Raw genomic sequence first — 14052 nt, forward strand, 5'->3', positions numbered from 1 at the left:
TGAGTGTGAATGGTTGTCAGTCTACATCTGCCTTGTAATTGTCTGGAAACCAATTCAGAGTGCACCCTGCTTCTCACCAAAGTCAATTCGATCCAAAAGGATAAGTGGTGCAAAAAAAAAAAAAGGATGCATGAAAGAATGAATATTGGACTGAGTAGCTAGTGAAGGATTATATTTAAGTTTTGTAATCTTTTGCGTGTCTAAATAAATCAAAGATGAGATTCTTGTGAAGAGGGTCCTTGCAAGGAGAATTTATTACAGAGATCTCTGGTCACACAATTGAATATCACCAAAGCAGTGTCATCCAAGAATGTGTGTCCCTCCCCCAGGAGACACAGCCCTTTATTACAATCCGAATTTGTACAAAAAACGCCTCTCTCCTCTCATCAAATACGAAAATCAGATTACATTCTCACAGTATGCTAGGTTGATCTTTCACTTTTAGACAAAACAGAATCTCAATATGCCAGCTTGCACTTTCTTCACTTTTAGACGAAACAGGTTCTCAGTATGCCAGCTTGCACTTTCTCAAAACAGAATCTCAGTATGTCAGTTTGAACTTTCTCAAGCAGGACACTGAAAGGGAATTTAGACAAAACAAGATAACAGATAGGTTAAGGTCGAGTTATATTGAGTTTAACATTATTTCACCTGCTCTACACATCTATAACTAAATTCAAAAATGGTTAAAATATAATTTAAAGATTAAAAATGTTAACAATGTTAACACTAGCGAGACAAAAAAATAAATAAATACAAGTTATAATGGTTTGACCTTGGAGGCATCCTTTCCTCAGAAAGTTTTGGTTGAACTCCAATTTGACCTTTGGGTTGCTTGACTGTGGACTTTTCAATGTATTCAAAATGCTTTATTCATTTTTTTTGTAGATGCTTCTGAAAAAGTCCTGTAATGGATTGATGGAGATTTGTAGTACATGTTGGCATCAGATGATGTGTTAATTTGCATGATAGAAGCCAGACGTATGCTGCGTGCCGGCCCTGAGGAACTTGAATCAGCCCCATTCCAGATGTTACTCAGAACTCTCCTTCTTTGTCTTCATTATCATTTGTCTCCCCATGGAGCAACATATTGGCCTTGTTTTTCAGGAATTAATCCTCTATGAATTTGTTCATGTCCTTTGAGCTTGCTAACGAGCTGCTGTGTTTTGCTTCGGTATGTTCACGAGTGCAATAAGGGACACTTTAATGGTTGCATCCTTGCTGAGCAATGATAAGTGATAAGCGTTTAACGCTGCAGTTGACATTATTGGCTCAATTAATGTTTGCTCCTGCATCTTTTTTTTCCTAGAAACACGCATTCATCTGCGGTACTACACCCGTCTTCTGATTTAGTGATGTTCCTGGGGACTGACACAGCAGTGTTTGTGTCACAGAGCTGCAGGAAGCAAACGAATTGTAACAACAGTAATTATGCTCAGTACTGCTGCAACACAGTCTGCACATAATGATGACCAAGTAAACCAAGTTTTCTGTCTTTCTTTGCTACTTGGCATTCAAAGTTTGCAAGCCAAATTTCCCACCTGCAGTGAGACTGCTTATTTGTGTGCAGCCCTGCCGCAGGGACTCAGCGGGTTGTCTGGAATCGATTATTGAAGTTGTAATGTGGATGTCAGTCTTGTCTCAGGTCGCGGGTCTAGTCCCCGTAATAGACTTCATTTGAAGCCGGTTCATTTCACACCTCTCCACTGCTATTCATGTTCACTGGACTGATCTGAGGCTGCTCACATCAAACGGCCAGTCAGTGGCGTGTTTAGGTGTGATTAAATGTGTCATTTTGCTTCTACCCTGTGGGCACAGCATTCTGGTGCAGACTCTCTGAACTCTGTTTTTCAGTTGGCTGTCCGTCAGATCACATGTATGAGCTCATTTATGCGCTCATTAAAAAGTGGGAATCATTTTTTTCCCATCCCACTGTTTGTTCCTGTTGTTACAGACAGTCATGGGGGCTTTCTTCCTCATTTTTTGACATCTCTTCTTTCTGAGGGTGTAATTTATGCTGCTGTTCGTTATCCTCTCTCACATCTTTAACCACTGAGCTGCTCTGTGTGTGCATTCATCAGGAGTCCGTATGTTAGATGGGGAGGTGACAGATGTGGTGGAGGCCCACTCTCTTGGTCTCAACCCCCAGTACATCCACATATACAGTGCCAGCTGGGGTCCAGAAGATGATGGCAAATCGCTGGACGGCCCTGCTAAGCTGGCCAAGGAGGCTTTCCAGCAGGGAATCACCAAGGTCAGTCAGACAACATAGCCTCCGACTTGGAGGTCTTTTTCATACGTTTTAAAGATGGGGGGGAAGTGTATTAACAGTCTTCTGTAAATTCAATATGACTGTTAAGCGTTTATGATTTTGTTTCCTAATTAGAGTATAACAAGACGTATGCTTCCCCATTTGGTTCTTGAACAATTAATCCACACATTTATCTTCTCCCGGTTGGACTACTGTAACTCCCTCTACACCTGCCTAAATCAGTCTTCTGTGAAACGCTTTTAGCTAATCCAAAGTACAGAAGAACCAGCCCGAGGTCCCATTACCCCCTGTTCTTGCGTCCCGCTATTGGCATCCAATCAAATTCGTACCAGATCCTGTTGTTTCTTTCCAAAGCACTGCAGATCTGAGCTCCTCGTTCCTCATTCCACAACACGGCCTCTCCGATCCACAAATCTTGGCCTTTTATCTACTTGCGCACGCACTGCTATGTAACTGTGTTTTAAAAAGTGCCATATAAATAAGTTTAACAAGCGCTATCTTAATTAAACAATACAATTCACTGCTTTATATAAAGACATTAAATTCATGCTGAACACAATTGTGGTTAGCCTGGTGTTGCCCTCGACAACCATTTTCTCACATGGCCCCTCTGGAAAATGAATTATCCGTCCCTGCACTATAGCATAATGTATCCGCACAATTACTACTGCAAAAGGAAGGTGCCAAAAATGGTCGTGTTTTTTTGTTCTCTCCCCAATTTTTGACAGTGAAAATGTTAACAAAATTGCATACCTGACCTGCTCCTCAACAGCACATGGTAGCTTTGTGTCCGATGACTAATCCTTGAAAGTTGTAAGGGAAGCTAATGTATTTTTGGGCCATTTGCAAGAACTGAAGAGTGCAGGCAAATTCGCTCATGCGAAATGAAGCATACCCCAAAGAGCAGCAGCCATCCATGCAGAACAATAGATGGATTCGAGCACTGCTGCAGTAATTGGCATATAAACAAACTAAATGATATGCAGAGATGCATGTTGACAACAGCCGAAAAGTGTTGCGTGACAACAAGCGTATTTAACTCATTCACTGCCATTGACGGCTTTAGACTTAAACTGTTTCTATTAGTTTAACATTTTTTCCACTTTTGTTAAAAAGAGAATGAAAACCTAGAAAAAAGTTTTTAGTGTACATTTAGAACAGATATACAATTTGTGATTATTCATGAGTTAACTATTGAAGTCATGCGATTAATTACAATTAAAACTAAAACCAAACTAATTAATTGTGATTAATCACGACTTCAATAGTTAACGCACGATTAATCACAAATTTTATATCTGGTCTAAATGTACAATATTTTTTTCCCTAGGTTTTCATACTCTTGTTAACAAAAGTGGAAAAAATGTTAAACTAATAGAAACAGTTGAAATTAATTTTTTGACGTCTATACCCGTCAATGGGAGTGAATGAGTTAAGAGGGTTTTGCGCTTTTGGTAGCTTTGACGGATTTCACCATGGAGAGACATCAAAGCACAGAATTTTTTGTTTGTGGTGATGCAATTGGAAAAGGCAAACCTAATTTAGTGACAGAAAAGAAAGCTATCAACTGATCCTGTATCCGCCCATCCTGAGTAAACACTATGTTTCTCATTCACTACCATTGACGGCTATAGACGTCAAAAAATCATTTTAACTGTTTCTATTAGTTTAACATTTTTTTCCACTTTTGTTAACAAGAGTATGAAAACCTAGGGAAAAAAATTATTGTACATTCAGAATAGATATAACATTTGTGATTAATCGTGCGTTAACTAGTGAAGTAATGCGATTAATTACAATTAATTAGTTTGGTTTTAGTTTTAATTGTAATTAATCGCATGACTTCAATAGTTAACTCATGAATAATCACAAAAATTCAGTCAAAATTCATTTTAGCTATTTCTATTAGTTTAACATTTTTTCCACTTTTCTTAACAAGTGTATGAAAACCTAGGAAAACAATTATTATACATTCAGAATAGATATAACATTTGTGATTAATCGTGAGTTAACTAGTGAAGTAATGCGATTAATTTATTTATTTATTTGCCTGACGCTTCTAATTTTTAAAGTCCTTTTTTAAATTGCATCAGGCGATTAAAGTTTTTAATTGTAATCAATTGCATGACTTCAATAGTTAACTCACGATCAATCACAAATTTTATATCTGTTCTAAATTTACAATAAAAAAAAAATCTAGGTTTTCATACTCTTGTTAACAAAAGTAGAAAAAATGTTAAACTAATAGAAATAGCTAAAATGAATTTTGACTGAATTTTTGTGATTATTCATGAGTTAACTATTGAAGTCATGAGATTAATTACAATTAATTAGTTTGGTTTTAGTTTTAATTGTAATTAATCGCATGACTTTAATAATTAATTCACGATCAATCACAAATTTTATATCTGTTCTAAATGTACAATAAAAAAAATCTAGGTTTTCATACTCTTGTTAACAAAAGTAGAAAAAATGTTAAACTAATAGAAATAGTTAAAACGAATATAGCCTCTATAGCTGTTAATGGCATTAAATGAGTTAAAAGTAAGCACCCCCCCCCCCCCCCCCACACACACACACACACACACACACACTCGAAAAAATGTCTGTGAGAAGCCAGAACCAGAAAGACAAAAGTTGTTTTGTTACAGGGGACTGTGATTGGCTCCGAGTCAGCCCTTAGATCATTCAGAAGCTCCAAAATTGCATTGCTGAGCAGACAATATGTAATGACATTTTTGTTTTGGGCATTTAGAAAAAATGTTTGGCCAAGCAGAAAAGTTCTCCCCGCCGCCTCTCATTTTCCCGGAGCAACGCTGGCACTGCTGTGATTGCTGGTTTGTGCAAAATCACAATTTATCTCAGGATTGATCAATCACAATGAGCATGCTAAATTCTTCTATTTGCATGTACTCCTCCCAGAACGTGTGAAATAAATTGCATAAGCAATATTGCTGGTTTGGCAGCCACAATCGTGGGGACACTCGGTTAGAAGAGAAGCTTTCCACATTTGTTTGTGTGAGCAATCAAGTTTGTGCTCGCACAAACCTTTAGTAAATCATACCGGGCTTTCTCCGTCCACTCTACTTTAACTGTGTAAGTGTATAATATTTCAAAATGTCCACAGACTGTATTATATATTTCTGTTCTACTGTTTTTAAAGGGCTGTTGCATTTCACCCCACCACTTGTCAGTGTTGCCATTATCCCTATTAGATCATACTGTTTGGATTTTATAGGGCTGCACAGCACTAATCCTGTCCTGTACATTTTCAACCACACTGTATTTCCGCTTCTTTTATTATAAACCAAGGCAATGATGTGTTTTAACGTTGTTCATCTGCCGTTGAGGGATTTTGTGTGTGCGCAAAGCAGAACACAGGTCAGTTAATAGCCCAACAGTAACATTTTGTGTTTGACGTCTGAACTTTAGGCCAAACATTTTATTTTTACATTTTACATTTCAACTTTCTTTGATTGGGAAGTTATGACAGTTTTTGTTTGGTCATGTATTTACATTTGAACAACATTTATCTCCACAAGAATTAGAGCTCGGTTTAAAAAAAATAATAATAATCGATATCGAATGGATTTTCCTTTTCGAGCCTGATATCGATTCATAAAACCATGATTTGATTATTATACTATCTCCTTTTCCCATAAATTTATAAGAAAATAGAATTTCAAAAGCTGAGTTGTTTTTTTGTTTTGTTTTTGCATTTTACTGTTTTCTTGACATTTGCAAATTTAAAAGTATTTTATTACATTTATGAAAAACCTGACTTGTAATTTAAGACAATTCGAATCGTTTTAATTTATTTTTACGATTATTGAATAAGAATTATGAAAATATTTTCATCTCATCCTTGTTGATGCCAATGTTTGTGTCACACTTAAGTGATTAAAACACTAAATTATTTAACCAATTACATCCTCTGCAAATTTTTTTGTGGAGTTAAATCGAATTGAATCAGGGAAATATCGAAATTGAATCGAAATAAACTCTTGTGAATCATAATCGAATCGATTGCGGCAATTAGAATTGATACCCTGCCCTAACAAGAATGTCAAAATATTGGAACATTTAGAAATGGTAGGATCCAGTGCAGTTCTCCACCACTGGAAAGTAGAATAATAGCCAGTTATTGTAAACTACTTTTTACTTTTTAGAGTATCACTCTGCTACTGTTCATCAAAACTAAGCATTGTTTATCTTTATAAGCAAATAGCCAGCGATTCTATGCTACCTCGTGTCTTCAGTGCTTGGTATAAATTCGATTTTATGATCAACTGCCATCATATAACAGAGATGAGCAGATAAGATTGTCTTAAAAAGACCGTCCTGTAGTACATACCTCCAGGCAAAAAGGACATTTTCACAGAGGTTATTTCAAAGTTGTTGAGTGCTGACAGCAGATGGGCCCGTTCCCTTTCTTTTATTCCATCATGGCCAAAAGGGACAAAACTGGTATAGAGACCTGCAGCTATTACAAGCTGCATCTGGAGAGAAAACAGGTCATCAGTGAATGAAAGGGCAACATCACTCTGTGCTTTTAGAGTGGGACATTTCAAAAATGGATTCTGAAACGGGGGCGTAGGCAAACATTTTTCAGTGCAGGGGCCAGGGGGATAAAACATCTCGCTGGACAAAGGTGTGAGGTGTCCATAACATGCAAATATATCCAGAACCTTGCTCAACATACAAGCAGAATCAAGTCGAAGTAAAATACAATATTTTGTGGAGCCTAATACTATTTTATTTGTCTCTATCCCTAGCACTGATTTGCATTTGCTAGCTACCAGCCATCGGTATAATTGTCAGTGCATACTGTGATTGATGGCCCATTTACTTAAATCATATCAAAAACCACAATAAATCACCGCAATGAAAGTAATGATGTTGATTCACTTGACTGTGAGAATCAAATCATTTTTCATAAAGATAGTCCCCTTTAGACTGCATTGAGATCACTTGTTCTTTAAATGTGTAGGAGTATCGAGGCATCTCAGGGTACCGCATCCACGTGTAAATGGAATGAGAGTCACAGGTATTCAAATTATCACCCGGCTGGGGGTGGCCAGAGTGCGCCATGGCCATCCCTGGCCATCACGTAGCTCCGCCCTTGTTCTGAAAATCCAAAATAGCCAGTGCGCGAAGGCAACAAAATCAATCAAGATTATTTTATCTGTTGTAGCTCAGATTGAGATCAAATTCATGGCATGTCTTCAAAATTATAATAAAATAAAACAATAATATTGCACTTTTTGAAATGACCAACATAATCAAGAACGCAGTGCAGAGGTCTAAATTGTTCACAGGTGTGTTTGTGTGTGTTTGTCTGTGTGTGCAATGCGATTGGCTCGTGACCAGTTCTCGGTCTACCCCGCCTACCACCTCGGAGACAGCTGGGATGGGTTCCAGCAAGCGGTTCAGAAAATGGGTGGATGGAAGTACATGATTTGTTACTTCAGTCATATTCTTATTACGAGACATAAATCACCTCACGACTGTTAGCCTGCTTGTTATGTGTACACTTAAAGAGATTGAATGGGGTGATCTACTGTTTGTGCTTTAGGAGATTGGAGCGAAGCGGTCTCTTTGGCAGCCATCGTTTGGCATTGATAGGGCTGCTCGATTACGGAAAAACTCACGATTATTTCAAACGATTATGTATTTTTGGGTACAAAACAAGAAAATGTTTACACATTTAAAAATATTAAGACCCATTTTTTAAAAATAGAAACACTAATTATGTAAGTTCCTTTTGGATCAAACAATTTATAATAATATATATTTATAATAATACATATTTATTAATGTTGGCAAAAATTTAAAGTCGGAGCGCAGCTTGTGCACTGTGCAGTCGGACGCTCATTTATTTTTTGGCACAAAACAAGAAAATGTTTACACATTTAAAAATATTAAGACCAATTAAAAATAAATAAATAAATAGAAACACTATAATTATGTAAGTTCCTTTTGGACCAAACAGAATAATATATATTTATAATAATATATATTATTTTTTTTATTTATGTTGGCAAAAACTTGAAGTTGGAGTGCAGCATGCGCACTGTGCAGTAGGATGATCATTTATTTATTTATTTATTTATTCATTTATGTATTTGGTATGAAACAAGAAAATTTTTAATGTATAATTAAGATTCTTTGAAACACTATCATTATGCACATTTCTTTTGAATGAAACGAAATGTATTAAATTAGTTTTTTTTTTTAATTTAAAAAAGGTGCAAATGTATGAATTTCAACAACTCAAAAAGCCCTACCTCTAGATATTCAGTTTGAGTAGATTTTGTATCCCCCCCCCCCCCCTTTTTGTTTTAATCTTCAGTTTTAACACATTGCCTTCCATGAGAAGCTACTAAGAGTTATACTGAGAGACGTCATGTACAGTAACAAGACATTTGAGCAGTGGGACATAATCCGCTGTCTCTCTGCATTACTGTTGCGCAGTCATTTGGAATTAAGCGTCCATTCTTTCTTCACCTCAGGGACGCGGCGGACTGGGCTCCATTTTTGTGTGGGCCTCGGGAAACGGCGGCAGGGAGCAGGACAACTGCAACTGCGACGGCTACACCAACAGCATCTACACTTTGTCCATCAGCAGCACCACACAATCTGGAAATGTGCCGTGGTACAGCGAGCCTTGCTCGTCCACCCTCGCCACCACCTTCAGCTCCGGAAACCCTGGGGAAAAACAGATAGTAGGTAGACACAAATACACGCCATACACCCACGCTGGAATGAGAGGAAACAAGAAACAGTAGAAATGGCAGCGCATTGATGCGTTGTCTTTCAAGTTGTAAGCTTACATCCCAAATCAATCCTTTTTTAACATTGACACGCATTAGGGGAATCTCCCCGCTGTCAGAAACGGAGTGACTGATGTGTAACACACAGGAAGCAAAGCTGACAAGCGCAACATGCCCCCTTGAAGCTACTTGTCAAGAAACGCTTGCCTCAGGGACAAGGAACCGATGACTATCAATCCTTTCGAAGGAGAGACATGCGGCAGGCGGACAAAACAAATAGATGCTGCCTTTTGTTTATTTTTGCACTGGTAGCATTACGTTTCTCTTCGCCAGAGATCACAATGTTTTTATTCTTGAAAAATTACAGTAGTAGCTAGTGAATTGCAAAATGGCAAAAATATGCATTTTGGGCATTTGGCCGAAATAAAATTCAAGCCGAAAGAATATGGTCAAAAGAGGATGTTGAAAAATGCTGCAAGCAAGTGTCTGTTTGAATTACACACCAAACACGGGAGTGAGTGTCCGCCTTGATGCTCGCTGCCGTTTGTTAGCACCGGCAGCTTCATTGTCGCTTGTTAAACCATGTCAAAAAAGAGAGTGCTGTCGAGTACTGCACTACAGGTGAGCCACTCGTTCCCCTGCAGCGCCTTCCTTTTTTTCTTTGATGAGAGCCCCTCGAGCGCTTCCACTTTTTCACTTGCATTCTGGTGGCCGTGCTAAATACTTTAGCTAATGTTAGCACTATTGCTATCAACAGTTTTAAACATTACCACTATCTCCGGGTGATCTGTACAGGACGCCGTGTGTAACTTTGCAGTCCGTTCCCAAAGCCGATTGGCTGGTGCGAAAAAATGTATTTTTAAACGTTGGTGAATATGTTAATGTGCCGATTTTAAGTGCGCCGCACCGTGTCCCGCTCCAAATAGCCTACAAATGCGTCACCGAACCGCACTCATCCGTGCCCGCCGGTGCGAAGTACTGTACATTGGCTATAAAGTGCAATTGCACCGCCAGAAAATGTTCAGTTGCTCATCCCGCGTTTGTTGTTTAATGTACCATTCGCCGAACATGTCTCTGATGTCTGTGGTGTAGACGCATTTCAATTTACAGTATATTGTGCTTTGTTAAAATGCCCGTGCCGAAATATTTTATAATAATTTTATAATTTTAATGAATTATAATAAATGCAATGATAATAAAAAAAATTGGCTCTTTTTTTTCCACTGTTTCGGTTTTCGGCCAAGCATTTCTCCTTTTCGGTTTTCGGTTTCGGCCCAAAAATGTAATTTCGGTGCATCCCTAGTAGTAGCTCATTAAGCAACTTGGTTTACCTGACATCCCTTCAAAATGTATCTTTATGTAATATTCTTCACACCCAGAATGAACCAAATCTAGCTGTGAGTGTTGACAGATGGATAAGAAACATTACTACAGTAATTTCTGGACTACAAAGCGCACCTGATTATAAGCCGCGGTAGCAAAATTTGGGGAATACTCAAGTTCGTTACACATATAAGCCGCACCCGACTGTAAGCCGCAGGTGTTTTAATAATGTTTCTTTTCCATAATGAGGGCACAAATTGTCTCGCTCTCGTTCTGTCTCTCCTGTATTTGGGCTCACTTGGTTTGTTTTGCTCTGCCTGATGCTCTTGCGCTTCCTTTATAGTGCGCCCCCTTGTGATCTGATGGATAAGCCGCACCTTTTGTATTAGCCGCAGGGTCGAATGCAAGTAAAAAAGTAGCGATTTATAATCCAGAAATTACTGTAGTGAGGTAGGATAAGCGGTACAAAGATGAGTGGATAAATAGAATACATGTTTGATCAATGATTTTTTCCCCTTTTTTTTTTCCTTTTTTTTTTTCCTTTGCATAGTTTGCATTTTCTTTTCCATTTGAAACAGTTCCCAGGTGCCTTAACATGTCTTTAACATGTGTGTCAAAACACCTGAAGGATCAAGAACTACTGCTCATATTACATCATATTGCTCGGCCAATGATGGCCAATGCGCTGAACCTTTCTTATTCCAATGTGAATCACGAGAATAATTGACTCCCCACTCTAAAAATGTGAATTATTGAATGTAATAATAGTTTAAATCAGAAATATACACAAACTATAATCTCAGAACGACACTTCTTTTATTTCCCACCTGATTCTCTTCTTTTTATTATAGCTTCAGTGGCCAGGGAACCCAATGAACAAAAATAGAAACTGTACACAAAAGAGTAGGGCGTGAGAAGATCCATTTAAATTCAATATCTCTAGTTTTGGAGAGTTCTTCAACCTTTCTGTGATCTAACAACTGAATTAAGTTTGCCCAAAATAATTTTTGCTCATTTATCACAGTCTTTCTCAACGTTTTTTGAGGCACGGCCCACTTTTTTCATTGAAAAAATCTCTAGGCACACCAGCCATAGAAAAACGACGTCAAACGTCTAAAACAGGATGTATTGTGTAGCTTTCTTCTTTGCGATGTGAGGGCTTTCCTTTACTGCCCGCGGAGCTATTTTGGGTGAAATAACCCAAAAGTGAAGTGAAACGTGAATTTTTCAAACGTATTTGTTGCGGGAAAGTTGCCGTGTTTGGACAAAGTTGCGTGTAAGTGCGAAATTTGTGGATAACAGTTAACTCGTTTGCTCCCCAAAACTTATAAATATGTTCTATTTTAAATATGTTAAGTGTCCCAAAGACGTTTATTGGGGGGGGGGGGGTATGCTAAAGCATAGAGGTGATGCAGCCTCTCAACTGCAGAGAACGGTTGAGGAAATGGTAGTTATTAAAAAAAATGGCCAGCAGGTGGCAGCATCAACCAGGGCCATGTTGAAAAAAGCTAATTTAAGATAAAGATAAGATAAGATCCACTGATTGTCACACCCACCTAAGTGGGGACGAAATTCATTCTCCGCATTACCCACAGTTCTAAACAGATTAGCTAACAATTAAGCTATATTGTAATGCTAATTTCTGCAAAATTGAAACATATAAAAATATACTTCTTGATGAAAGAAGAGACTCTAATCTTTATTTTGGTAGGTTCCATGTTTTTATAGCAATAGAACACAATATTTTGTGGGCCTTGCAAAATCAGGCAAAATCCAGTAAAACAGCTGGGAGCAAACAGGATTGCTTCAGTGAATTAATTAATTTGTTGTTACCAATTAGGTGGAATTGGACAATTTCCTGCGGCACACCAGACAGTATCTGACAGCACACTAGTGTGCCGTGGCACAGTGGTTGATAAACACTGATTTATCAGATCATAAAAGTTATCTTGAATAAGCTATTTGTTCCTTTTGGAGGTTGCATGGACGGTTCCAAGGCTCAACGGTTCCATTGCATCCTCGTCTAAATAAATCACTTCTATTCTTGAATGGTATAATAGCTGTTGTTTGTGCGTGGCTCAAGGATAATGAGCTTGACAACGCTTTATGTGTGAATTTACTGTGACCAGTGAAAACACGTTAGTCACATAAATATTAAAAAGTGTGTCCAAGGTTTGGACTGGTAGTGTATTGTATTATATAAAATACATCACAACAAGCAGTTTGTTTGTGAAGCATGAGCATTTTGGTTAATTAGATGAAATTTATTATTTATTTAACCTTTATTTATCGAGGCAAGGCAATTGAAAACAGTTTCTCATTTGCAACACCGACCTGCCTGCAAACAGAAAGAGTAAAACAATATTGTCTTCGGGCATTTTTTGTTTTTTGCATATGTGAATGGGAAATTGTTTGAAAATGATCATCTGTATGCACTGCATAACTTTTCCCAATAACAAAGCAAAGTCTTTTTTAACCACATTGCCTTCACTGTCTGTAGCTGTATTGCTAGACACAAGACTGAAAAACAAGCTGACGCTTCCATTTTCTTTCCCGTAACTCATAAAAGGATCTCCTTTGTCTCCCTGGCCCTCAATGTCTAACACTCAACATCCTTCACTGGGAATTTCCATCACACTTAAGTGGAATACTCGAAGTGTAAAATTAAATGTGTCTCTCCATTTCCCCATCCGTCTGGAAGGTGACAACAGACCTCAGGCAGAAGTGCACCGACTCGCACACTGGAACGTCGGCTTCGGCGCCACTAGCCGCCGGGATCATTGCTCTGGCACTGGAGGCCAAGTGAGTTGACTCATTCTTCCTCTCCAAGCATGGAGCCAGCCCCTCTGGCCAATCTAATGTTTAATCTTATTTAGTATGCTTCACTGCAGGCTGAGAGGTAAATGTGAATATTTGTGTGCACAGTTGTTCCCCCAGCAAACGGATCTTTTTATAATCACTTCATTGGACAGACAAATTAGTGACTTTATCCCTCACAGACATCAGAATATCTTACAGCTGATAGTGACATCTTAAAGTAGAGATTAGCTCCCGTTATTTCTCATGCAGGTTTCCAAATTGCTGTCAGCGATTCTAATGCGTTTCATCACGGGCTTGTCGTTTGTCATATCTTGTGCATATTAAGTATCCCCTATCTACATAATGCTTGTCGTTCCCATTGTAGAAATTAGCTGGCAGGATTTTAGCTGAAACCCCCAAAAAACTCACTAGAGCTGTTTTAGTGCAGACGCAGCAGCGGTGATACGGAGAAAATAGAATGATGCCATTTTGACTGTGCTACTTTGCGCTTTCTTGTCGGGGAAAAATGCAAAACAGATATTCAAACCTTCAAGCATCATTGCCCAATTAACAATGAAGAACCGTCCTCATCCAATTAATGTCACATTTTTACATTCTAACCGTAAGAATGTTGTCAGCCAAATTTGAGATTCAAACTGTATCTTCATCTAATGTTTCCGGGCTAAGCAAGAAAACGCCTGATATCAAAAAGCATCTGTCATGGCTTAAGTGGTAGATCATTTGTGTCATTTCGTTTTGAGCGTTCTACCACTCTCTGATCTTATCCAAACTGAAATCAATTTGTGTTCTTATGGCTGACCAGTAATCATGTCAACATCAAAATGTATCTGACCTGGGGCGGCGCCAGCCCTCATCAAAGATCAT

General features: G+C 38.3%; 1 protein-coding gene across 1 annotated transcript in view; it reads left to right on the forward strand.

Moving 5' to 3' along the window:
* Positions 1-14052, forward strand: part of furinb (furin (paired basic amino acid cleaving enzyme) b) — a 73255-nt gene that overhangs the window by 47644 nt on the left and 11559 nt on the right. Inside the window, exons 8-10 of the mRNA XM_077569226.1 lie at positions 2082-2254; positions 8785-8997; positions 13070-13170. Coding sequence (XP_077425352.1) covers positions 2082-2254; positions 8785-8997; positions 13070-13170 — 487 coding nt within the window. The remainder of the gene's footprint in view (positions 1-2081; positions 2255-8784; positions 8998-13069; positions 13171-14052) is intronic.

Source organism: Vanacampus margaritifer, chromosome 6 (assembly GCF_051991255.1).
Source record: "Vanacampus margaritifer isolate UIUO_Vmar chromosome 6, RoL_Vmar_1.0, whole genome shotgun sequence".
Taxonomy (NCBI): Eukaryota; Metazoa; Chordata; class Actinopteri; order Syngnathiformes; family Syngnathidae; genus Vanacampus; species Vanacampus margaritifer.